This window comes from Gracilinanus agilis, chromosome 1, assembly GCF_016433145.1.
Source record: "Gracilinanus agilis isolate LMUSP501 chromosome 1, AgileGrace, whole genome shotgun sequence".
NCBI classification, from domain to species: Eukaryota; Metazoa; Chordata; class Mammalia; order Didelphimorphia; family Didelphidae; genus Gracilinanus; species Gracilinanus agilis.
In genome coordinates, this window is record NC_058130.1 from 755,483,555 (window position 1) to 755,508,808 (window position 25,254).

Consider the following 25,254-nt stretch of genomic DNA (forward strand, 5'->3'; position numbering starts at 1 on the left):
TGTGAAGAGACAAATCCAAATGGAGACACGGTGGTTTCCAGAGCAATTTATTCATTAAAATCTACTCAATATGCCATCAACAGTTTTCCTGTGTGTATTGTGCTGATAAATTGACACTGAGAGGATTTAACAAGTTCTTCATTTAATAAGTCTGAATTAGTTTTCACCACATGGCATAGTACACTGTCATCTGTTCAAACAGATTTCTTTAACAGATCTTGGTTTAAAAAAGTCATAGATACTGTGAGTTTTGTATAAATTGGTGAACAGTAAGTTAACTCCTTTGTTTTTTGACTTACAAGCCTCAACTTCACCGTAGAATAAAGCATGTAGGCCAAAGAAAGCATAACCGATCACTCGTAAAGAACAGTATTGTTTCTATAATTTGAAGCTTTCTGAATGGACGGGTTCAGGCCTGATGTAACTGTAAAAAGATTACTTAATGAATAGGCAATATGGAAATTGTACAAAATTTTATTAACTTTAATCATTAATAGCATAAACAGCACTGCATTACTATTGGCTATTCAAAATCAAAACTTCTTTTTAAATCCCCAAGAGGAAGGCATTTACATACAACCATGCCAACGTGTATTTACGGGTTGTGTCAATACATATTTCAACAGAAACTTTGGCTTTAGGAAAGTCACAAACATTTAAAATAATGGCTTTAATTGTCAAAGTATACGGTAGGGGAAGTGTGCTTTAATTAAATATACATCATACCAGTGATGCTGGCAAGGTTGAAGGTTATTCCTAATGTTGATAGCAATAAAACTAGTTTGTACATGACAAGACAATGAAAGAAAAAGCAATCCCTTTGAAACAAATCATTTGAAGTTTTTTTAAAAAAAAAAGAAAAAGGAAAAAAAGAGGAAAAAAACACATTCACAGTGGTTTGTATAAACAGTATGCATTTTATGACAGTAACATATGTCTAGTCTCAGAGAACACTAGTGCCCTCCTTAGATTCTAAAGAAAAACAAGCATTTATACTACACATATATTGTACTGAATCAAAAAAACAAAAAGTCAATCGTACAGTTACCCTGGAAGACAGGATCAACTGCTATGGAGTGTGCAGCGGGGAACACCAACAGAAGATGCTTTTTAAAGGAATAGAGAATGGGATTTTAAAAAAGAAACTTTCCTTGGGAGTGGAGGAGTCTTTCATTTGCTGCTATAACCAGCAAATGCCATTCATTAAATCAAAAATGGGGGTGGGAGGGGGGGAGCACAGACACGTATCTATTGGAGCAAGCTGACCAGTACACGTTCCAGTTTAAAAAGGAAGGAAGGAGGCAGGCTCTACCCTACCACACAAGTCCCAACTAGGCAGTGCCAAAATGACCTCTATTTCTTTGCTTGCTTTGTGATCATACCCCGTGGTGGCGTGACAGGTCTGCTGGCATTGGGCTTCTTCTTCTCAGCAGGCTTCAGAATCTGAAACGGTCACACAGGCAGACAATGTTTTAGGAGGTGTGTGGCCCTAGGCTGGCAGCATGTATGTGATGTGGAGAATGCCAATGCCCAGCCAGTTCTGACACTTAACCTGGGCTGGGTGTGTGGGCAGGCAGGAATGCTCACGCCAATAAGATGGCAGGCCCAAAGTGGGACACCTTTCGGTGATATAAACTGGAGTAGGAATGTGACATATAGAACACTACAGTGGTGGCCTCATGGCCTATGGGCCAGGTATTCACATAAGAATTAAGCAAATTCTGGAGATAATCAATAATCAAAACAATCTAGAAGAATTTTTTCAAATGTTCACAAATGCTATTATGATAAAAAAATATGTAAAGCAGATTCCTGCATTCATAACTTTTTTTCATTATATATTTTCATGACCAGTAAATGCTAATAAAGAGTGATACGAATATGCAAAAAAAAAGAAAAGGTCGGGAATTGCTCATCTACAACCCATTATTTTGTTTCTAGTTAAAACTGATATGATATGTCCATTCTGTAGGCTATTTATGAGTATCCTCTTTCAATATTTCCCCTTCTAATTTAACAACTGCTCTAAAATGCGCCTACCAAAAATGTATTCCACAAACACAAAAGCAGAAAACAATAGCACTGATTTAGAATTTGATCCAAGAGCTTAGAAACAAACAAGATTTTTAACATACTCTACCTGAAAAGAACACATTAGGGTTTCATCCACACTCATCATGGCACCTGCATTGTCAAATTCACCACAATAATTTGGGGCAGAAAAGAGTGTTACCAATTGCCTCTTTGCAAAAAATTCATATCCATCTTCAACCACCTTAGAGAAAAAAAGCTTTGTTACTAGGCATAATTTTTAAACATGGTAAAACCAGTCTTCATTTTTCCTTTTAAGGTTTCTGGGTTGCTTAAGGAAATCCTTTAGAAAGAGTTAAAAGAACTAGCACACGGGCCCTCATGCAAAATTCAAAATCGAGTACCTGGTGGGCTCTACATATAAGATCCAAATCATGTTTATGGAGAAATTTGGCAACCACTTCAGCCCCAAATGTGAAGGACACGCCTCTGTCATTTTCACCCCAGCCTAAGACGTCTTTATCAGGGTCAGACCACAAGAGATCGCAAAGAAGGCCTTGGTCAGGTACATCGGTCGGCCGCATAATTCGCCGAATCTGCTCCATGGACTGAAGATCTGGGGATAAACCTGTAGGACAAAAAGAAAACATTTTGGGGGGGAACCCCAAACTAAAACTTAGGGGAGAGGATTTCATTGAAATAATCAAGCATCCAACAGGGAGGGCATGGAATTGGTTAAACCTTGCCAGTGAGTTTCTTAAAATTGTATAGTTTTACTTTAAGTCAAGAGTTAGCTTTTAAGATCCCCCTCCACCCCTCAATGGATTTCAATGAGTAGAAACCAAACTGTTAACACTTGGAAATTATTGAGTGCCTTTAAAATTTGGAGGAGCCTACCTTAAAAGATTATATAATTCTCTCAAATTAAAAACAAAATCCGTTTTTGGCAAGGGTTTTCCTGGTTGAGATTTTTAAAAAAGGCCATGTAAATTCTAGATTTTACCACTGATGATATTTAAATGACTACAGCTAGAGATGATTCTAGGCAACTACAAACATGTCTTTTAAACCTGTGCTATCCAGAAGCAGCCAACTTCCTGCCTTAGCATCCTCTCAACATTTCCAATAGCTCCCACTTGGAACAAAACACAAGCTGTGGGACTCTGATGGGCAAGTCACTTAACCTCTGTGGCATCAGTTTCCTCATCTGTAAAATGAAGAGGCTGGACTCAAAGAAATCTAATATTCCTTCTAGCTCCAGACCCATGATCCTATTTCATTAAAATTTACTAATTTATTAAAATCAAAACCCCACAAAAATCCAGAACGTGTGCCTTTAAAACTCAAACACAGCTCTTGAAGGTAAAGAACATGTTTGTTCCAAAACAACCACCAGTTTCCATTATGAATATATAGGTCCTCTTAGACCTGAATTTTTAATACTTAACCTGATATGGACAGGGCCTTTAAAAGAAGGTGAAATATTTATGTCATGATAAATCTCCTCAGTCTGCCAGTCAACAATTATTTATTAAATGCTGGGGATATATATAAGGAAGCAAAAACAGTCCTTCCCTGTCCTCAAAAAGATTATAGCCTAACAGGGTAGACAACATGTAAATAAAAAGCTACATGCAAAATACATATGGAGTTGAGGGAAACTGAACTGAGAGGAGCAGGGTCTAACATGTGGGAGAACCAGGAAAGGCCTCCTTTGGAAGATTGCGTTTGAAGGAAGAGATGAAAAGAGAGAGCATTTTCATTTTGAGCAAGACAGGCAAGAAAAAGCTCTGGAGACCCCAAACCACTTCCTAATTGCTAGATGGTCAAAGGATAGGAAAAAGCACTTCTCAAAAGAACAGCAAACTATAGACAACCACAGAAAAGAAGGTTCCAAAAGTCACTAATAAGATACAAAACATAACTATAAATCAAAACAACCCTGAGGTTTCAAGTTATCCAGAAAAGTGGCAAAGATGAGACTGGTCAGTGTTGGAGGGGTGTGGGAGTGTGTATCCAATACAGACCAGCACTTGTCTGCAACTTGTCCTCTTGGAGACTTCCCCCAAACCCTGAGAAGGTAAGTGACTTGGGCCCAGGGCCCCATAGTGAGGCAGAGGGGGAACTTGTGCCAATGTTCACCTGCCTTTGAAGTCAGGTATATCTGCTACACCATGCTTCAGGATAACGACTGAGAAAAAGCCTTTAGAATTGGCCAGTGAAAGGACACTGGTAGTTTTAGAGAAAATAGTTTCCATTTAGCAATGAGGCTGGAAATCAGACTGCAGCAGGCTTGTTAGAGAGGAGAGGAAACTGAAGTTCAATAGGAATTTGGCTGAGAAGTGGGAGAGAGCTGGTAAGGATTTAAGGAAAGATGTATGCATGTTTGTTGGCAGAATCCAGGAGATAGGGAAGGGTTAGATAAAAGATAGCATTGGATGAAGTGATGGGATATGTGTGTGTGTGTGTGTGTGCGCGCGCGTGCAGGCTGGCTTTGCTCTTCAGAGACAGGAATGAAAGAAGAGGGAGCAGGTTATATTGTCAGAGATGTGAAATGAGAAGGAGGTTCTCTGTGAATGTTTTTTTGGGGGTGGGCAGGGTCTCATCTATGAGGATGAGGGTCAGGGAGGATGTGGGAGGCTTGAGGAGAGATTTACAACAGTGGCTATGGAGAATGGGGTAAAGAACTAATTAGGGAGCAGGCAGGATGAACTCGATACAGTGATGACCACTGTGATTAGATAACAAATTAGTAGTAGATACTTCAACATGGTTTTTTTATTTTCTCCAGGCTCAGTTCAATAGCAAATGATTAGGAGTGAAGGACTAAGATGGTAGAGGTATCATAGTTCTGCTGTAATGTGTTTTGAAAACCTGAAATTGTTCCAATTCCACTGCTATATTAGAGAATGAGGATGACAAAGAACAGGGCTAGAGATCAAAGAGCTGTTAGAGGCAAAGTAAATGGGACAATGACATCTTCTAATGACGTTAAAAATACAAAACACTAGAACCAAAAATGGACTAGAATTGCACATTCCCCAAAATGCCTCCCCCCAAACAGACTATTTACCCTGAATTTTTTTTCTCAGAAAAATAATTTCAACTTGATAAGCCTGTGTTTGTTAGGTCAGACAGGTGATTTAAAGTCAACAATTCCTTTGGGAATCGGGTCCAATATTATGAGGCCCACAAATGTGAAAGCGAAAATCAACTCTGTCCCTTCCAAATATTACTTAGATATCAAACTTTATCACATACCTCCATGACAGCAGAATATTTTCTCATCCACAATGGCTGCAATTGGTAAGCAATTAAAGCAGTCTGTAAAGGTTTTCCATAGTTTAATGTTGTATCTTCTTTTACCTACAAAGATTTAGAATGATTCATTAATCTGGAAATTCACGTATTTGACATAATTTTCAACAAATTGAGATTCCAAACGTCTTATTAATTAAAAGAAAGAAAGAAAACCAACTCAAGTACCAAACACTAGGGAGTTGAAAGGGATTTGGGAAATCTGGACCACTAATTTGGAGGTACCTGATCAACACCCCAAGTGACTTTTTGTTCTTCAAGGACCAGGTACTCTGAGTGACAAGGTGAAATCATTTTAATATAAGAATACAACCAGGCCATTTTTGTCAAAGCTAATAAAATATGTGATGCATATCCAACTTAAAAAACCCCTATCTATCCTGTCCACCACAACTTTTGAACCTAAAAATGCTTACCTATGCCAAAGGCTACAGAAGTACTTCTTTAAAGAGCAGCCAAGAGGCCAGAACTGGTGGATAGGAGGTGTAAGAAGAGGGGCCAGCTATGGAGGGCCATATTGTAGGGTTCAAACAAGCTCTGCTTGTTTAATGCCTTCTCCACCTGGCATGGACCTAATGCTGAATTCTCTAAGGCTACAAATATACCAATGACTATAATTTCTCTTTAAGTCTAGAAAAGGTTTAATGATGAACTACATATAAAACAAGTACCAGTCTAGCAAAGTTCAGGGAAGCTCTTCATCAGAAGCTAGTCACTGAGTAATGATTTTTCTTTTGTGGGTCATTGCGCTCATAAAGATCTACTTGGTAAAGTTGGAATGTCTATAGCAATTTAATTGCTATTCCCCCCTAAGCATTAGTGTGTAGGTACAAAGTATATATAAATTAAGTACATTTTTAATGGGATTCAGAGGGAATGAGAAATTTAACTTTCTTTAAAATATGATTTTCTGGGCAAATGTGTTTCAAAAGCTAAACCAACTTGCAAATGTTTGGAACACCATCTCTTTGCAAACTGGAAGATGGCCTGTAGGCTAATCATTACTTCTAATTCCCCCAAAAAATAAATTCTCCAGCAAATCTGGTGTCTCCTTTCATTGTTCTCTTGGAAAATCCAGTTTTGTTTTTTTTTTCCTAAGAATGCATTCTAAGCTCAGTCTGCATGTGACACTATGGACCAGTTCCTCCTCTTTGAAGTTGTCTCTCAGACTTTGACTAATGTGATTTATCTCATTCCTCTGACTGCTTGTTTCCTTTTAGTCATCATTGTCGTTTTAAAGATGATCTAAGGTCTGAACCAACACTAAACATCTATGACTTGATTCTTAAGTCCTGGGACAAAATACAAAAATTGCCTTCTATCCTGGTGCAAGATATGTCCTACCAATTACCGCAGAGTATATATATAGGAGATGGTTCCTGGAGTCAGAGAAAGAAAAAGTCCCTCTTTGTGTGATGACAGGTTCTTATTCTGTCAAATTACTAATCTGATGGCTACTTCATAAAAGATGTACCTTTCCAATTTAAGATCATAAAAGCTCAAAACACTTGGCATCTGATGCAGTATGCTTGTATTTATTCTTCTAGAGATAAATTCAATGTTTAAAATATCTCATAGTAAGGTTATTTCCAAATCCAAATCCACAAATGTAACATTGCAAATCAGAGGTGTATAAGTAGAATTTAAAAAAAGATCATGCTGTCCCTTTATAATATCAAAGTAATGATATTTTTTTTGAAGCCAAATGTATCACTGAGAAAAAGAAATATTCCATAAATATATGTTCTTATTCAATAAGCATTTAAGCACTTAATGTGCTAGAGAAGGGGCTATGCTAGAAATTGGAGAAATGGAAAAACGAAATAATCTGTTTTCAAGGTGCTCCGAGTCTAACAAGGGAAACACTGAATACAAGTAAATACAAAATATATGCAAAGTTAATTTGGGGGTGGGTAGGAAAAGGACTAAACTATGAGGAATCATAAAAAAAGTCTCAATTGTATGGAAATTGTATCTGAGCTAAGCCTAGAAGACAACTAAGGATTATTAAAGATAATGAAGAAAAGCATTCCAGGTATAGCTTGTGCAAAGGCATAAAGATGGAAATACAGTATCACATATACATAGGAACATTAATTTAATTAGAGATTCTATTTATATTAAAAATAGAGGGAATAATGTGAAATCAGTCTAGAAACATAGGTTGTGAAGCCAGAGCCAACATTAGAGGTGAGGTTAAAGCAAACAGAAACTAGCTAGGCCTTTTGGTAAACTCAACATTGGACTTTAATCTCATCAACACTAACTGTTAAATTTAAGGAAAAAGTAAATGAATACAATCACAGAGAGATGCCATAAAGAATAACTCTGTAATCTGATGTATGTGCCATAAAAAGAAATACTGTATGTAAAATGATAGACCAATTTATGCAAATGAAAAATTCCGAAAAACCCAAAGATAACATAATGCTTTAGATTTACTGTCAATGGTTAATCAAGGCAGAAAATAGAAGACTTGGACACTAAGCATATTGTACCTGGTTTTGTTTTAGATGTCATGGATCCTAAGAGCCTGATTAATATCTCCTAAAGGGTTAGGTGAAGAAAAACTATGATCATAGAGTATGGAAAACCCTTTCTGTATAAATAGTTAAATTAAAGCTTCCTTGTTATCAACAAAACCAATCAGTTTTGAGAAACAGATGTTTCTGTCACAGAAACAAACCTACACTTATAGCTGCTGTCATTTTTTGGTTATTCTTGAACTCTTCCTAAATGCCACCTTGGCCAAGCCCAGGTAAAATTCAAACCAGATTTTTATATGCAGAAAGAGTCTAAAGGAAAGAGCAAGAATGAACCCCCCTTCTGCCACCTAATTAAAAGTCCTTTCCATTTACAGATGAAGCTCTGAGATTCAGTATGAGAGGCTGAGGGGGGAAGGAAGGGGATAAGCATTTTTTAAGTACCTACTTTGTGTCAGGCACTGTGCTAAACATTTTACTGACATGATCTCACTTGAGGCAATGTAGGAAAGAGGATTTTGATCAATGTATGTATTTGAAGAAAAATCTATTATAACCTACTCCACTCTGCTGATGGGTTGTCTTCTATTTCCCCCTCCCCCCCCCGCCTCTTCCCATCCATGAAATTCCTGGCAATATGATTTTTTTACTTTTTCACAGCATGTTCAGCTAGCAAATTCAACTTTTCACTGGCACACATATAACAGAAAAAAAAACACACATTAATAAGTAGTTTTAAGAAGTCATTGAAAAAATTAAGGTCTCAGATCTATGTTGGAGAGTGTGCAACAACACACTAAGTATTCCAAAAATCTCAGTGTGGTAAGTTTTAATAGCTTTTAACTGCATAGTCTTTTAAGATTAGACAGCTCATATATTCTAGTCATCTGAGAGAAGAATCTAACTGTTGAGAATATAGTGTTCTTCACTGACGGTGATGGCCACTGTCTCTCTGGACAAAGAACTTTTAAAAGATTTAAGAATCTCTCAGACAAGTCACTTACATTCATCATAAAATCCATAAATTCTATTGATGCTGGCACATTCATGGTTCCCTCTAAGAAGAAAAAAATTCTCTGGGTATTTGATTTTGTAGGCCAGTAGAAGGCAAATTGTTTCTAAGGACTGCTTCCCTCTGTCCACGTAATCTCCGAGAAACAGGTAGTTGCTTTCTGGTGGGAAACCACCATACTCAAAAAGCCGAAGTAAATCATAATATTGTCCATGAATATCACCTAAAAACAAGAATTGTGTTATATAGTACTTAAAACACTTCAAAATCACTTCTTTTTTGCTAGTTAAACATTCAGAAATATATTCCTTACAGATTCTTCCACGTAGTAGGGCAATAAATATCTTCTTGTCCAAAAACAGCTTTTTCACAAGTCTGCTAAGCACTAATAGCAAACAGATTTCAAAGTGCTATTTAGGGAGGTCTTTACTTCTAGTCCTCAGGCTTAAATACCCAATTTGCATGAATACTAAAAAATAATAACTTGTATTTATAATTCAATTCCCTCATTTATAAAAAACATGAGAGCTGGGAGTAGGAAATGGTCTTTTCCAGCTCTAACTTCTTTGACATTGTGATAGGCAATATTATTTTAGCCTTGTTTTACACATGAAGAAACTGAAGCTCAAAGAGTTTAACTCCAACCCTCACTATTACATCACACTTCTTCATCTTTTCCCCATTTCTTTCCCCTTTCTCCACCCCCCCCTTGATCATCAAAATCACTAAGGAAAATATCTAAAGTAATCCCCTAACTAGGGGAAGAGAAGATGAACACAGAGATTCTATTTATATAGGAACGTATCAGTGAGGAAAGCCTCTCTAATCAATACAAATTGGCAATTTCTTATGCACTTAATCGTCTAATGGAATTGCCAGGGAGTGTGTGTTAAGTGACTCTCCTCATGTCACACACCTGTATTTTTTTTTTTTGTCAGAGGCAGGTTTCCTGATTTCCAGGTAAGTCCTCTACCCACCACTCTCTGGGGCTTCTCAACAATAGAGGATCATAAAGGTATAGAAAGAGGGGACACATAAGTTAAGCCAGTTATAAAAGACTAAGGCTTCCAGAAGTGAACTGAGATATTCCTACAATGCCTAATGAGGCAGCATGACACAGTGATAGTGAATTGGCCCAGGGCTAGTCATACTCTGCTTCAAAGCCTAGCTGGGTGACAACCTCTTTGTGCCCCAAACAACTCTCTAAGACTCCAAATTCAGTGCCCAAACTGGTGTTCACATGGACTGCATTAAGAAAAATTTTGACTAGTGGTTTTCTATGCCAATGAAACCAGAGCCTCTTCTACCTTAAAAAAAAAAAGGGGGGGTGGGGGCAGAGGGAAAACACTAAATAACTGCCTTATTAACATATCCATAATTCAATGCAACAACAAAAAAAACCCTAGCTAATGTACCAGAACTTACCACATATTTTAAGTGGTGCTTCAAGTTCTAACAGGATAGGCTGACTGAGAAAAATTTCCCGTGATTTCAAGCACAGCCCTCTGATTTCATTCTCTTGTAGTTGGACATTTTTACCAGGCTTCGACCCTCTCACTGTGAAAAGACAAAATACAATCAGGTGAAATGCCCTTTTCAAATTTATCATTATTTTTTAAACATTCTAAAAAACTTTTGAGTTTATTTTATCCTTCTCTCCACCTAGAAGGAAGGCAAGCAAGAAATCAATATACACATGAAATCAAGCAAAATAGCAAAATGTAAGTTTCCTCAGATATTTTTAGTGTTTTATAGAGAAATTTTAAAGAAAAACATTGTGAATTTATCTTAATTTTATTAGAAACACCCTAGTACAGAATTTAAAAGAACCTGCAATTTTAATGCTAATTTCTAATTTGTTATTTGACAATTGCATGCAAAAGTTAGGCATGGGGGGGGGGGCAGCTGGGTAGCTCAGTGGATTGAGAGTCAGGCCTAGAGACAGGAGGTCCTGGGTTCAAATGTGGCCTCAGCCACTTCCCAGCTGTGTGACCCTGGGCAAGTCACTTGACCCCCATTGGCCACCCTTACCACTCTTCCACCTATCAGACAATACACCGAAGTTAAGGGTTTAAAAAAAAAAGTTAGGCATCATATAAATCTATATCAAATTTGAAAGATCCTTTAAAATAAATTTAAAATTATTTGTTGAAATTGGAGATTACTATGTTCAGACTCCATAATGTATTTATAAAATCACAGGGTTTGTTTGTTTTTAAGAGTTGGAAGGGACCTCAATGGCTCCCTAGCCCAATACCTAATAGAGATAACCCTGTGGTAGCAGTGCCAATAGGCTGACATGCAACCTGACTTAAGGACCTCCAAAGCCATTCCATTTTGGAGCAATTGTAATTGTTAGCAAATTTTTCTATCAAGTAGTTTAAATCTGTCTTTTTAGTGTCACTGCTGGTTCTGCCACCCTCTGGTGCCAAACCAAAATGGTCTTCCACTAGCCTTTCCCTTTTTTTGAACTCTTAGCTAGTCAGTTTGGAATCTGGTATGTGGCTCAGGATCTCTACCCATTTCTTCTCCTTCCCCCAAAATACACATGATGAGTTTTCTCCCCTACCAAATTTATGCTCCTATGTGCAGGCATCTCTTCATTCTTTGTATTTGTATTACCAGCACTTAGCAAAGTATCTGACATAGTGGGGCACTATAAGGGCAGTGAGATGGCACAGTGGGCAGTACTGGACCTTGAGCCAGGAAGCCCTGACATCAAAATCTAGCCTGAGACACTAGCTATGTGATCCTGGGCAAATTAGGGCTCCTGTCTGCCTCAGTTTCATTTGTAAAATGGGGAATGGGGATAATAATAGCATCCACCTCCCGCAGTTGTTATGAAGATCAGGTGAGATAATTGTAATGCACTTATTAGCATAGTGCCTGGAACATAGTTAAGTGATATGTAATGTTAGCTATTATTATTTGTTATTAATAGTGACTTTTTTTCCTTTTTCATTTTGGGTGCAGTCCATATGCAGTCCAATGCTTTATGGACTAAGCAGGCATAATTTTACTTCAGTTTACCATAGGGTTTTTTTTTTTTTACCCAATAACAATTTTTAGGATAAATTCTTTATAGTAATAAAATCTACTACTTCTTGGTTTTTGGTACTCTCAATTTTATAAATATATGCTTCCTGATTTTAGACTTTTATCTTTTTTCTCCAATTACTGGTATAAAGAGCCCTAGTTAAAAGTTTCCATATGGCAGGCCTTCCTTCTATCCTTTCAATCATTTGAACTGACCTATTCTGGACCTCCTCCAATTCCACTAGAAATGGGTAACCACAGGAAACAGTTATCTAAAGATACAATCTATCACTAGTCATTTCTCTGGGGATCTATGAAGGTTTCGGCAAAGAGTTGAAATGGCCTACTTCGACCACATATGATAGAATTGTTTCAATTAAATTTTGTTATTAAGCATCTAAAACACTGCAACAAATATGTCTAGTCAAGCAAAACAATCTCTTAAGATTGGTCATAATCAAACACATATTCATTCATTCATCTGCAGTCCCACCCCTACCAACATTTCTTTAAAAAAAAAAAAAAAAATTTAATCAATTTAGAATGTTCTTTCATGGTTACATGATTCATGTTCTCTCCTTCCCCTCCCAGCACCGATGAGCATCCCACTGGGTCTTTTCTGTATCACTGTTAAAAACCTATTTCCATATTATTATTATTTGCAATAGAGTAATCATTTAAAGTCAACAATTCCAATCATAGCCCCATCAAACCACATGATTAAGCAGTTGTTTTTCTTCTGTGTTTCTGCCCCCACAGTTCTTTCTTTTTTTTTTAAAACCCTTACCTTCTGTATTGGAGTCAATACTGTGTATTGGTTCCAAGGCAGAAGAGTGGTAAGGGCTAGGCAATGGGGGTCAAGTGACTTGCCCAGGGTCACACAGCTGGGAAGTGGCTGAAGCCAGATTTGAACCTAGAACCTCCGGTCTCTAGGCCTGGCTCTCATTCTACTGAGCTACCCAGCTGCCCCCCTCTCTCCCCCCAGTTCTTTCTCTGGATGTGGATAGCGTTATTTCTCATAAGTTCCACTGGATTGTCCTGGATCATTGCATTGATGCTGGTAGAGAAGTCCATTTCATTAGATTGGGCCACAGTCCTACCAACATTTCTTGATGAATATGTGAAATTTTATAAATCTTCCTTTCCTTTTTCTACAGAATCATTTTGTATTTTTCCAAATCTATCTTTTTACTTTTAAAAATTCCCCTGCTTCTCTTTTCTTGGTCTTATTTTCCAGCAAACATACCAATATTTTTTTAGATTTGATATAATTTAATTTGAAAATACTCTATGATATGCTTACCCGCATATATTCTCATTTTATAGTATACTTACAATGAATACACTTTAGGTATTTGAGACAGTGTATATGTTAGGTTAAGAAACAACACAAACATCAGTGCTTTGTTTGCATACAATGTAGGCATTTAATACTTGCAGAACTGAACTGTTAGCTAACTTAAGAGTCTACTTCCTTTAACACTGTCAGAGACCTACAGTTCTATTTGAGAGATTCAAGGTCTGGCCTTCATGACCATACACATTTGCTATTTACATTTCCTCCTATTTTTTCAAAATTCTACAGTCCTACGGTGATAAGACTAAAAAAAAAAAAAAAATCAAAAACAAAAACCACACACACCCCCAAAACACCTTTACATTCTTAGTATCAATCCGAAGACAGAAGAGTGACAAAGGATAAGCATTTGGGGTTAAGTGACTTGTTTAGGGTCATACAGCAGAAACGTCTAAGGCCAGATTTGAATAGATCCTCCAGGTCTAGCTCTTTATCCACTGTGCTACCTAGATGCCCCAACAGTGAAAAGATCTTAAAAGTTACAAAAACAATTTCTCCATTCAGAAAGTGGAATTATTAGTTTTTCTTTCTATTATGACTTTGGTGATTTCATAATTTAGATGTCACAATTATTTAATATAATTATCAATGACTCAAACAGAGGAATGTAAACATGCTCTTTTAAGTCTGCAGGTGATATTGAATTGGCAAATGTTCAAATTAAAAAGGATCTACAAAGTATATTGTATGACAGAAAAAGCAAAGTGTATACTGTAAGTGACCCAAGACAAACCAACACACTTTCACCCAATAAATATCAGGTTCTAGGTAAAAACCTACAAAAACTGACTATCAGAGAGTCCATCATTAGGAAAGATGAGTGCATTCCTTTATACTGGTAAAGGGGTCTTGCTCCATACTTTTCCAGTGAAGGGAGGCCCTGGGATAAAGGTCAGGATAGCTCTGAAAACCCCTTAGGTTAGCATGTCTGCTGGGGGTTCTCTTTTAATACATTCTGATCAGAAATGGAACAATCCAATCAGAATGATCCCCCACCACACCAACAAGAAATAAAAGTAAAAGTAGAAAGAGAGAAGATGACAAACACCTGAAGTGTAAGAGAAGGGTCATTATGAATGATGAACAAAGGAATCAGGAGATTTGGTCTTTGACTATAGTCAGACCTCTGATTACAGTTAGCTAGCTGTGAGAGACTGGGAAAAGTATTTAACTTCTCTGGGTTAGGTCCCTCATTCTATAAAGTAAGAATTCTGCAGAAAGGGCTCTCAACTTGGAATAACAGGAACCAAGTTTAAATCTCAGCTTTACCATGTGTGGAACTTATGGGTAAAGTAATTTCATTTCAAGTACCTCAGTTTTCCCACTTGTAAAATGAAGGTGGACTGTAAGTGGTCTCAAAATTCCTTTCCAGATCTAAATCTATGAGCTCATTTGGCTAAGTCCCTTTCCAACTCTAAAATCCTACAATTCTATGAAAAGAGAAGGAATTGAGGGACGGGTGTGTTTTTTGAAATATTTAAGAGAAAAATATCAAGTTTATGGAATTCAGTGACCACTAAACACCAAAACTATTATTATGAAACTCTGCTAGGTATGATATAATTAAGATGAAGTAGTTTCCCAAAAGGTAATGGTATGTTTGTTCTGTTCTTCAAAAGCACTCACTGTGGAAAAACGCTTGCTTTTCTAATCAGAAAAACACCTTAATAGTGAAGATACTGCCATCTGGCAGGAAAGTTATGAACTTTAGGCAGTTTTGCCCAGAGAAAAGAGGTACTTTTGCAGCATTTTTGGGAGCTGGTGAGACTGTGATTTATATGTGGTTTGAACGCAAATACAAACTTTACTGCTCTATAATTGTTTCTTTTAAGATTAACGTGTGGCAACTACTTATTTGTGCTCAGAGATTTCACTCTCTTCAGTAATCCCATCCCCAGATGACTATTTCTTGACTACTCTTTGCTCACCCAATAAAATGGATACAGCCTCAATGTTAGGAAACTAAAAGGGACTTGGCCAGACAGATTTAACACAACACTTTCTACACCACCTCATAAAATAGATAGCTATTAGTATTTACTTCCATTACCTAACAGTTAACATGTCTGTCAAACATTATGTACCCCAAATTTTCTACAACATACTAAGATTCAGTTAAGGTCAAAGAATACTGCTTTAATAGCAACACTTGCATGGCCTCAAGAAGCTACTCATTTCTTACAACTAGCCAAGAATAAAATTCATTCAAATTGGAAGTGTTATTGATCCAACCTAGTGAGAATGAAATGAAGACATGTTATAGATTTTGTAAACAAAAACCCTTGAAAATTTTTTGAAAAGCAATCAGGGGCATTTTGGTTCCCTATTTTGTTCGGCCCAAATAGGTGCACTGGCTACCACTCGTACCCTTAGTCTACTGCTGATTGGAAGGCAGCCCTAACCTGCTTGGTTTCAGACTTTCCCTTGCAGAGTTTGTATTTGACTAATTGGGGAAATAACTCAGAATTCTTCCTCAAGAAATGCTTTTAAAGATTTTTGTTGACTATACCACTTTGCCTGCAAATATTAGTGGCCAATAAGAAAAAGTATGTTTTATCTAACAGACTCAGAAAACAGAAATAGAAAACCCAACAACATTCACACACTCTTTGTTTTCCTTGTGATTACTATCAGGAACACCTGACCAATAAAGCACCTTTCTTGTTACCAAAATGTTCTAACAAAGAGTTCAGGGAAAGGAGTGTAATAATGCTACCTTCCCAGTCATTCTCGACCGGAAGTTTCTCTCAGTTGCTCCGAATGATCTTCTGGAGTCAGTGCAGAATGCTTGCTCATCCTCTCTTCTTACCTCCAGGCAATACAGGAAAGGTCCCCTAAAAGGTCTAGGATTGAGAAGGTTGCTTCCTATCTACATTCAACACCTAGCTCCTTATTCTCAAGGAGCTTCTAGTACAACTGGGGAAAAAACATACAAACAACTTTTTACAAATAGGTAATAGAGAGAGTCAGCAAAAGGGACTAGTAGTAAGAAGGAAAAGCAAAGTCTTCTGAAGGTATTTTCAGCAGGTACTTGAAGGAAGCCAAAAGTTTGAAAATGCCTACTGAGGGCCAGCCAGGAGGGGCCATCACTGTGGGAGTGTGTAAAGGCTGGGGTTGGGATTGGGGTGGAGTGAAGTCTTTGAATGTTCTTTTTTATTTTTTTTTTTTAAACCCTTAACTTCTGTGTCTTGGCTCCTAGGTGGAAGAGTGGTAAGGGTGGGCAATGGGGGTCAAGTGACTTGCCCAGGGTCACACAGCTGGGAAGTGTCTGAGGCCGGATTTGAACCCAGGACCTCCCGTCTCTAGGCCCGGCTCTCAATCCACTGAGCTACCCAGCTGCCCCCAGTCTTTGAATGTTCTAAAGAAGACTTTACATTTGATTTTGGAGATGACAGTAAGCCTTTGGAGTTTGATCAGGAAGGGCTGACATGGTGACACATGGTGAGGAACGTAGGAAGACCAATAGGCAGAGGTGAGGGAATGAGGGCCTGTTCCAGGGTGATTAATGCCGGTGCCAGAGGAAAGCTGGCACTCAAATTGTCCCAAGTTTAGATGGTTACCCCTGAACTAACACTCTCCCACAGAATCTGTATTATTGTCTTTGGAGAGAAACCATGTATTTATTTTGGGAGTTTTAGCTTCCAGGAAGGTGTTACATGGCTGTTAATTTCATGTGCTTTGACAGTATTTGCCTTTGTTCGAATGACTGCATTTAGTCCTGCAGGGATACAAAGTACACTTGGGCCCTGCTTAGGAAGTTTATAGATGGAGGGAGTTGTTTTTAGGAGGACCCGGAGTAGCCTAAAGAACTGAGATTAGTAGAAATTTTCTTCTAAGTGCAAATGCTGACTATCTACTTCAAACTACAGCCTCAGAAGATAGAAACAAAAATTTCCTATTAGGTTTTGGCAAGTCAAATTCACAAAAGAAAAAAACAAACTGGGATTTCTTTAAAATCTTTATGACCACCCCCCAAAAAAACTACACACAGCTAATTTTAGAGATATTAATTTTAAGATCACTGTTTACTGGCCATAAAATACAACAATTTAAAATTTTTTAGTTATAAATTCAATTTCTGAACTGAATACATAATAGCAAAATAAATATAATAGCTACAAAGCAAATATGTAATGATTATATTAACTGAATGGGTTATTTAAAATATTATTTTATATATTAAACATTACACAATCATATAATTATTATACATTCATATATGACATATAAAATAAAATATTAAAACATTAATTTTTTTCCACAAACAAAAATTTAACATTTCTAATTTGTAACACTAGCAATAAGCAAAAAAAAACACCCCCATTTAGTCTACTAAAACCATGCTAAAATTTTGTAACTTTTTGGGGAGAAGATTCTAAAAGACTTTGTAAGAATACTTCCTTCCATTAAATGCATAAAGCTAAACAATGAAACCTAAAACTAGTTTAAAACGTATCATGGTTATTAAACTAGATGAGAATACACAGAAGAAGGTCCATGTATTTTCATTAGATACAAAAAAAAAAAAAAAGGCCCCAATACAGATTTGAACCTGAGAAAAATCTTTCATAAAATATCTTTTGATTAGGTAAGGGGTGGTGGCAAACAAAAAACAACCCTCAAACATTGGAAGCCGAGAGATGAAAATTTGTTAGTCTCTAAATAGTAGTTCTAATAGCAAAGAAATAAATTGACAGTTAAATCCAAAAGGTGAAGTTAAATATATATTTCTATGCTCCATTTATCTAAACATTTCAGAGGAAAAAATGAGTGTTTTGAACATAGAGGAAAACCAAAAACTTCAATTTCCAGAATAAAGACTTGACTTGGTGATAAAAGAGTATTCTGTTATACTGACTTGAACATATTAGGTTTTTTCTAGTTGTAAGGACTTTAAGAGGTCTGTAATAAAAGGTCAAGCAGAATCTTCTGGCTGACAGAATACATATGGCAAATCACTATGCCCAAGGCCTCCTAAAACCTCGCACCACTTCATGATAGACAGCCTTATGAGAGAATTCATAACATGGCACTCTGGCAAATAAACCACTCATCCCTTCAATGCTATGCAACTCTACATGGCTATTGTAAAATAAAGGGGTCTATATAAAGGGTAGGGACCTTTGAAAATATTTGGTCCAAAAATTACTGTCATAGGTCCCAAACCGATATACTTTGGGAGATTATACTTTGCAGGCAGCTTGGTGGCACACTAGGTAGAGCACTGAGCCTGGAGCTAGGGAGACCTAAGTTCAAACTCATCCTCGGACACTTACTGGTTTTGTGATCCTGGGCAAGTCACTTAACCTATTTGCTTCAGTTTCCCTCTCTGTTAAATGGAAATTATAATAGTGCCTATCTTCCAAGGTTCTTATGCTTTGAGAATGAAATGAGATAATAATTGCAAAACATTTGGCACGTAGTAGTGTTACATAAATGTTAGCTTATTCCAATTATTCAAAACTTTTTAAAATGGGGTGGGGAATATGGATATACAAAAATCCAGAATGAACTCCCAAGACACTTCTTGTGGCAGAATAGGCATGCCTTATTTTGTTAGCTGACCTTGCCTTGAGTGCCCAGTCTTTTTCACCAGATGAGCAGTGAAGCTGAAAGGATTTGATTCACTTCACTTTAAGTGCCCAAGAGAACACACTCACTCCTCTGAAGGCAACCACAAAGGGCCCCCAAACTGACACCATCACAGCATGGCACGCACCTTTATGGTGATAGCCCAAACATATATATACACTGGTGTGGGGCTACTTGGATAATTAAAAATACCTTGTCACCATCACCACCAAGACCTGCACAACACTTTTCAGCATACATTCTATTAATCAACAAAGAATGTGTCAATTTATGTTGTAGAAAATGTGCTTTCTTAAAATGTTTTGAGTACAACAAAGCAGCCTAAAGCCACTGTCCCAGGTCTCCATCTAACTCACAAGCTAGATGAAAAGGTGAGATACACACATGCAAAAAGACATCAAATAAATCCAAAAGATTATTAAATAAGTTCTAAATGAGCAGTCTAAAGTGCTACAGGAGTTGAGAGGAAATAGATGCTCTTGTAATTTCCCTTACTGTACATTTGAGGAAATGTTATTGGCTAGCTTAACTGTCCAGATGACAAAATTTATAGATCCAGTATTTTATCAAGGACACAATGAAACAAAGCAGCTATTTATGTACGGAAGGACTTTTTACCAGAATAAATTTTGGAGGTGGCTACATTACATATAAAAGAGGAGTGAAAACTAGTTGGGGTTATAATGAACTCAAAATGCTACAATAAGAAAACTTTTAACTGCTATAGAAAAACTAGAACTATTTTGTAAATATAAAACAATACAAATGGTAGAAAGATTAAAATGAAAATTTTGGAACCCACAAGGACACACCTAGTTATAAAGTTCTAAGAAGGGGGATAGAACTTATTTTTTTAAATAATCACACAATAATCATCTTTAAATGTGTCCAATTATATCAAACTCAAAGACAGTTTAAAAAACAGTGGCAACAGACACAACTATAATATTTTAACAGACTTTAAAAAAGAAATAAATAAGAATCTAAAAAAATTGAATAGTAATATGGTGCTGAGGAAAGAAAAAAAAAATGAATTTGTAATCAAAGGCCCTGGGTTCAAATACTGTTCTGGGCGACCCATTTGGAGGGACCTTAGTTCCTATATTTGCAAGAGTTGGACTAGGTGGCCTCTAAATCAGTGATTCCGAAAATTCTTGTCTTGTTTTACCTCTAGAACTTAATAGCTGTAAGCCTCTGGACGAGTCACTTGACTATGAAAACCAGTTTCTTAATCTGCAAAATGGGGATCATTCCCAATATCTACCTTACAACAGGGTTATAGTGAACAATGTACTTTAACAAAGAAATATAGAGTACTCAGTTTAGATTTCCTTAGCAAAACCAGACAAAATAGCCCTTTAAATTAAATACTCCATTTGGGACCCCTAACTTTTTTCTTTGCGTGAAAAGCAACTAACTGCTTTTCAATTTTCTGAAGCCTTAAGATTTCAGAGAAGTCTCAGAGAAGAAGAGGGATAAAGGTTAGTGCTACTAGCTACTAGATTCTTCATTCTGGGAATGAAAAGTCCCAGGGGAGAAAGGCTGTGAGGAACTTGGATACTCACCAGTAGAAGTATCTATGGCTACTAATTTGGAGGCTTACCTTAAACTAATAGAGAAATTTAACCCTTTTAATCTCTTCTTGAAGTTTCTAAGTTTGTTCCCCTCTCCCTAACCTGCAAGTCAGCCATGCCCCAACTTTTCAATTATTTTTAAAGAAAACAGTAACAATCCCAATTACAAGAGATATTTAAACATCAATCACTGCAATGATTCTTCTTGAGGTCAAGCGGATCATATAATACTGTTAACTGAAAATTTTCTGTTGCCAAGTACATACCAGTTCAAAAATATAAGTTATTTCCCCAGACCTCTACTGTGCTGACAGGACAGCTAGATATACACACTCTCTATTTATTTACACTATTTCTCTATCTCCCCACCACTGTTCACAGTTCTGTAGGAAAGAAACATCTAAGTTTTTACTCTCAAGAGTATGTTTCGTCCTCTCAAGAGCAGCAAAACCAAACACATGATCCCAAGTTTCACCATTACCTCCTGCTAGACATATGAAATGAGAGGTACTCTCTTTAACCACAGACTGACAAACTCTTCTCTAATCCCGCCCCAAAACAGCAGATTATCAGATTCTGGTGTAGAATTTCCAATGTCTTAGCAAGGGCATAATCAGAAGCCATCAGTTATACAAAGCTGCAGAAAAAAAAATACCACTGTGCAATGAGTTATTTTGAGATGAAGGGAACACCTGCAAGAATTGTTACTGCACTTAGCATAAACCTTAATCAGAATCCAAGGAAAGAAATGCAAAAATGTTAATGTCTTATAGGACCACAGGCCTTGTGTCATCAAAGAGATGGGACCTGCAAATCAATCACAACAAATTTCTATTTAGAACCTAGAGGTTGAATCCCAACCTCTAGTTTCCCAATTCTTCTAATTTAGAATCACTAACTAGAAAATGTCACTTCTCTTTTAGACATTTGCTCTGCTACCAACATTCAATATGCTCTCCTTTGCAGTTTGTGCCATCCAATTATATCTCCTTGACCTGATTCTTGTTGCTAGGTCTACTGACCTTCAGGACATCCCTCCCCCCTTCAAAAATAAGGCCTTTGCAGTTGGCTCACTGCCAGCCACTGAAAGCACTCAGGAACACTCCTTTGCATTTAACATTCTTTGCTCATAACCACATGTATATATGCATCATGCTCCCCAATGGACTAGTTGGGGAACTCCCTGAGGGCAGAAACTGTGAAGTCTTTACAAACTGTTGTTGTCAATTAGTTGTACTAACTTTGTGTATCTAACTCATATTAAACTTACCTATACTAAACATATTTTAAACAATTTTTAAATAATAAAAGGTTCACCAGGAATAATTATTTCTACTTTATTAATGTCAGGATACTGGGCGTTTGATGTTCTAAAAATTGAAATTTATTTAAATATTTTAAGAATTTCCACTTCAGAACTGACTGCTCCAATATAAGTTTATGTTATTAATATTATGCACTTATTCGGAAGGAAGATTTCAAAGGATTAAATGGAAGGAGGTTATTATAGGCTGCATCCATGATGTCAAAACAAGCCAGAGAATTCTAATCTGAGTGAAGCAGGGCCACAGGCTTGTTTACATGACTTGGGGCAAGAACTACCCTAAAGGGAAGAGAAATTTTTCTTCCACAAATCAAGTGGGGAAAAATAAAGGTCTATACCCTTCTAAGTTTCCAGGGAAATGTGGCAACTACCATTAAGAAACATGCTCCTTAATGTATACATCTTATACTTTATAAAGTATGACTACTGTTTTATACAATAAGCTCTGTGCACTTTTTAAATAGGTGAGCACACTTTTGGTTTTACTGAAATCATAAGGGCTGATTTTTCTTGACACAGCTTAAATAATAGCATGCCAGTAACATTAAGAGTTACTTTACTACTAAGTGTTTACAAAGTATCATCCCCCACATCTATTTCTGATATGTGTAAAATACCATTTCTAAGATGGGATAAGGGAAGTTTCACTTCTATTTATGAAAAAATAAGTTTGAAAAAAACTTAGTACCCCCAAACTCAAGGGGCAAAATTCACAGTGAATAAAATATAAAATGAAGCTCTTCTAATGCAAAGATCTGACTCTCTGCCCAACATGAGCAAGTCATCCATTTTGAGTTGATTCCTCTAACGGTTTTGTGGAGCCATAAAGCATGAAAGCACGCACAATTCTAAATCAACTCTAAGGCCTGTCCACTTTCAATATGTAAAAGGTCTGTTTTACAGGAAACAAAAACTCCAGCACTTGCTGAGTAGGCAATTTATTCCTATCTCCAGGCATATCTATCAAAATGGAAAACTTAAAAAACAACATCTCACTACAGAAGCCCTGGCTAAACTTCAGCATTGTCTTTCTATTGCATGGTGAGCCACTGCACAAGTGATTTTTGCCTACAGTGCTTAAGCAATAATTTATTTACCAATTCTAAGCACAGACTACAGGATAAATATTCAGTGTCCCTGCTGCCTCCTTTAGTACCTAAGCATTAAGGAAATATTAGTTTATTATATTTATTTGAATGATGATCAACTCATGCTGTATGTGATGGAACACACAGGAATAGTACAGTACTTTATAAAGTATAAGATGTATACATTAAGGAGCATGTTTCCTAATGGTAGTTCCCAGATTTCCCTGGAAACTTAGAAAGGTATGGACTATATTTCACTTGATTAGTGGAAATTTTTTCCCCCTCAAAGTCATGTAAACAAGCCTGTGGCCCTGCTCCGCTCAGATTAGAATGCAATTAGAATGCCCTATTACAACAAATTTTCGAAATGACAAACAAGGAATGTAAAATGTGGCTTCCAGTGGTAATATGGCAGAACACTGGTATAAAAAAAAACATTAATAAATGAAATAGATTAAGTAAAGCAAAGCAATCACAATTTAATAAATGTACACGATGTTAATTACAACCCTAATTTTTATGCTTATAACTCAGGAAAGTATCACATTAAGGTCTTTTAAGTAGTAAAGCAAATACCACGGAGTTTCTTCTCTTGAACCCACCAATCTAACAAACGGAACAGGAAAAATAACAAATTATTCTCTTTTCAATTTCTTTCATTTCTTCAATTTTAACTTTATAGATTCCTTTTATTGTCAAATGACTTAAAACAGATTCTTCACTCTTGGCTTTGGTCAGTAGTTGGGCAAAGGAAAACTGCAGTTACACATAAATGAAGTGCTACATTGAACACAAAAAAGCAAAATAATCTTATCTCTTACATTATTTGTAACAAACATCCAGACAGCGAGCTCACACCTAAAAGTAGTAACACGCCAACAACACTTCAGGAACATATACACATTCAGTTACTTGAGTTTTTTGGTTATTTTAAGAAGAAAGCTTCTAGAAGGAAAATAAAAGGTCGGGGAAAAAAGTAAAGAAATGGATTTCACTGTGGTTATTACGTATAAGTCAACTGTCCCTAGAGATGGGAATTTTAATGCCACACTGTTCATGCTCTTCTCCCTCTCCTCTCAGGACCAGCATCACTCATAGTACAAAGAATCTTTTAAGAGGACAGCAGATAAGCACTTCACAGTAAATTTAGTAAAACCTTGCTCCTTAGTGCCAAGAGCTCTTCGAAAGTCTGGATAAAATGTTTGCCTTGTTACATCTGACCTGAATCTAAGGCGGCTTTACTGAAATGATTCTCATCTTTCCCCCTGCATCGATTTCCATCAATCACGTTACCTAAAAATCCTTTAGTCAGCCAAATTTCGTGCATTTTAGCCCTCAATTATCACGGGGGGAGGGGGGGGGGAGAATCTCAAATCATTTTTTTCCCTTTAAGCAAATAGAACCTCCCTCCCTCCTCGTTTCAGGTCTTACACCAGGAACGGAAATAAGTACCTATTTATGAGGTGTTTGTGTGTGTGTGTACACACACACACACACTCTCTCTCTTTTAAAAAGGGGGTAGGGAAGAGAAGGTTAAGTCATTTAAGCTCAAGGCTCTTGAACTATAAACTTTAGAAAGACTCTCCAGGACCAAGGTCTGTGTGGGGAGGGAGGAAGAAAGGGTAGGCTGGACAAAAGCCCACAAACCTAAAAACCCACTGAACCAACCACCCCATATAACAGCCTTTCGGGAGTCTACTAGGAGAAACCCGATGCTTGCCCAGGAGAAAGGGACGGAACACGCCGTCCTGCGGGTTTGGACGAGCCCTGTCAAGCTCAAAGAAAAGTCTGCAGGAACGGGTCAAGCTTTGGGGGCGTCAAGGAAGAGTGTGTGGTGGGGTGCGGGGTGGGAGTTACTCCCTAGGTCAGTTTCTAATTCAAACCAAGGGGTTGGGGGGGGGGCAAACAAGGGTCGGGGCTAAGCATTAAGGACATGTAGGTGCATCCTTCGATGGCAGGCTGGGCGATGAATGAGGGAAGCTCTCTCAGGGGAGGGATGGGTGTGTTGGGGGGTAAGGGGAGGCAGGGGGCTCTCAGTGTCGCTTCCCCCTCCTTCTGGTGGCAGCCTGCAAGGCCAGGCGGCCTGGGGTCTCCTGGACACCCCTGGGGCAGCGGCTGGCGCGGGAGTACAGCACCCCCTTGCCCCTCGCCGTGCAAGCTGCACCCCTAGGACCCTAGCCCGGGAGGCTCACCTTCCAGCAGCCGTTGAATGATACTGTCGATGTTGAGCTTGTCGATATCCGCCATCGCCTCCTCCTCCTCCTCTACCCTGGCCCCGGCCCCGGCCCCGGCGGCGGCGCCTCCTCACCGGCCCTCCCCCCACCCCCCGGCCCGGCCCGGCCCGGCTCCGCTCGACCCCGCTCGGTCCCAGCAGCAGTAGCAGCAGCGGCGGCGCCGCCGCCCGCCCCCTGGCCTCACGGCCCCGTCCGCCCCTTCCCC

At 37.8% G+C, this 25,254-nt stretch overlaps 1 protein-coding gene across 1 annotated transcript; it reads right to left on the bottom strand.

Annotated features, from left to right (window-relative positions):
• Positions 1-31: 31 nt before the first annotated feature.
• Positions 32-25,085, bottom strand: PPP1CC (protein phosphatase 1 catalytic subunit gamma). Its single transcript, XM_044673510.1, has 8 exons — positions 25,008-25,085; positions 10,270-10,401; positions 8,837-9,067; positions 5,293-5,397; positions 2,436-2,659; positions 2,141-2,275; positions 1,383-1,443; positions 32-424 (listed from the first exon to the last, which is right to left on the bottom strand). Exons 1-8 carry the CDS (start codon positions 25,060-25,062, stop codon positions 354-356), a joined length of 1,014 nt encoding a protein of 337 aa, XP_044529445.1. The 5' UTR covers positions 25,063-25,085; the 3' UTR covers positions 32-353.
• Between the last annotated feature and the right edge of the window lie 169 nt (positions 25,086-25,254).

What these genes read in the sequence shown, in the direction of transcription:
- PPP1CC (XM_044673510.1), bottom strand. Translation starts at nt 25,062, where the DNA reads ATGGCGGATATCGACAAGCTCAACATCGACAGTATCATTCAACGGCTG. An exon ending in CATTCAACGGCTGCTGGAAG is followed by an intron (nt 10,402 to 25,007) that starts GTGAGCCTCCCG and finishes GTCTTTTCACAG; the next exon opens with TGAGAGGGTCGAAGCCTGGT. An exon ending in AGCACCACTTAAAATATGTG is followed by an intron (nt 9,068 to 10,269) that starts GTAAGTTCTGGT and finishes TCTTGTTTTTAG; the next exon opens with GTGATATTCATGGACAATAT.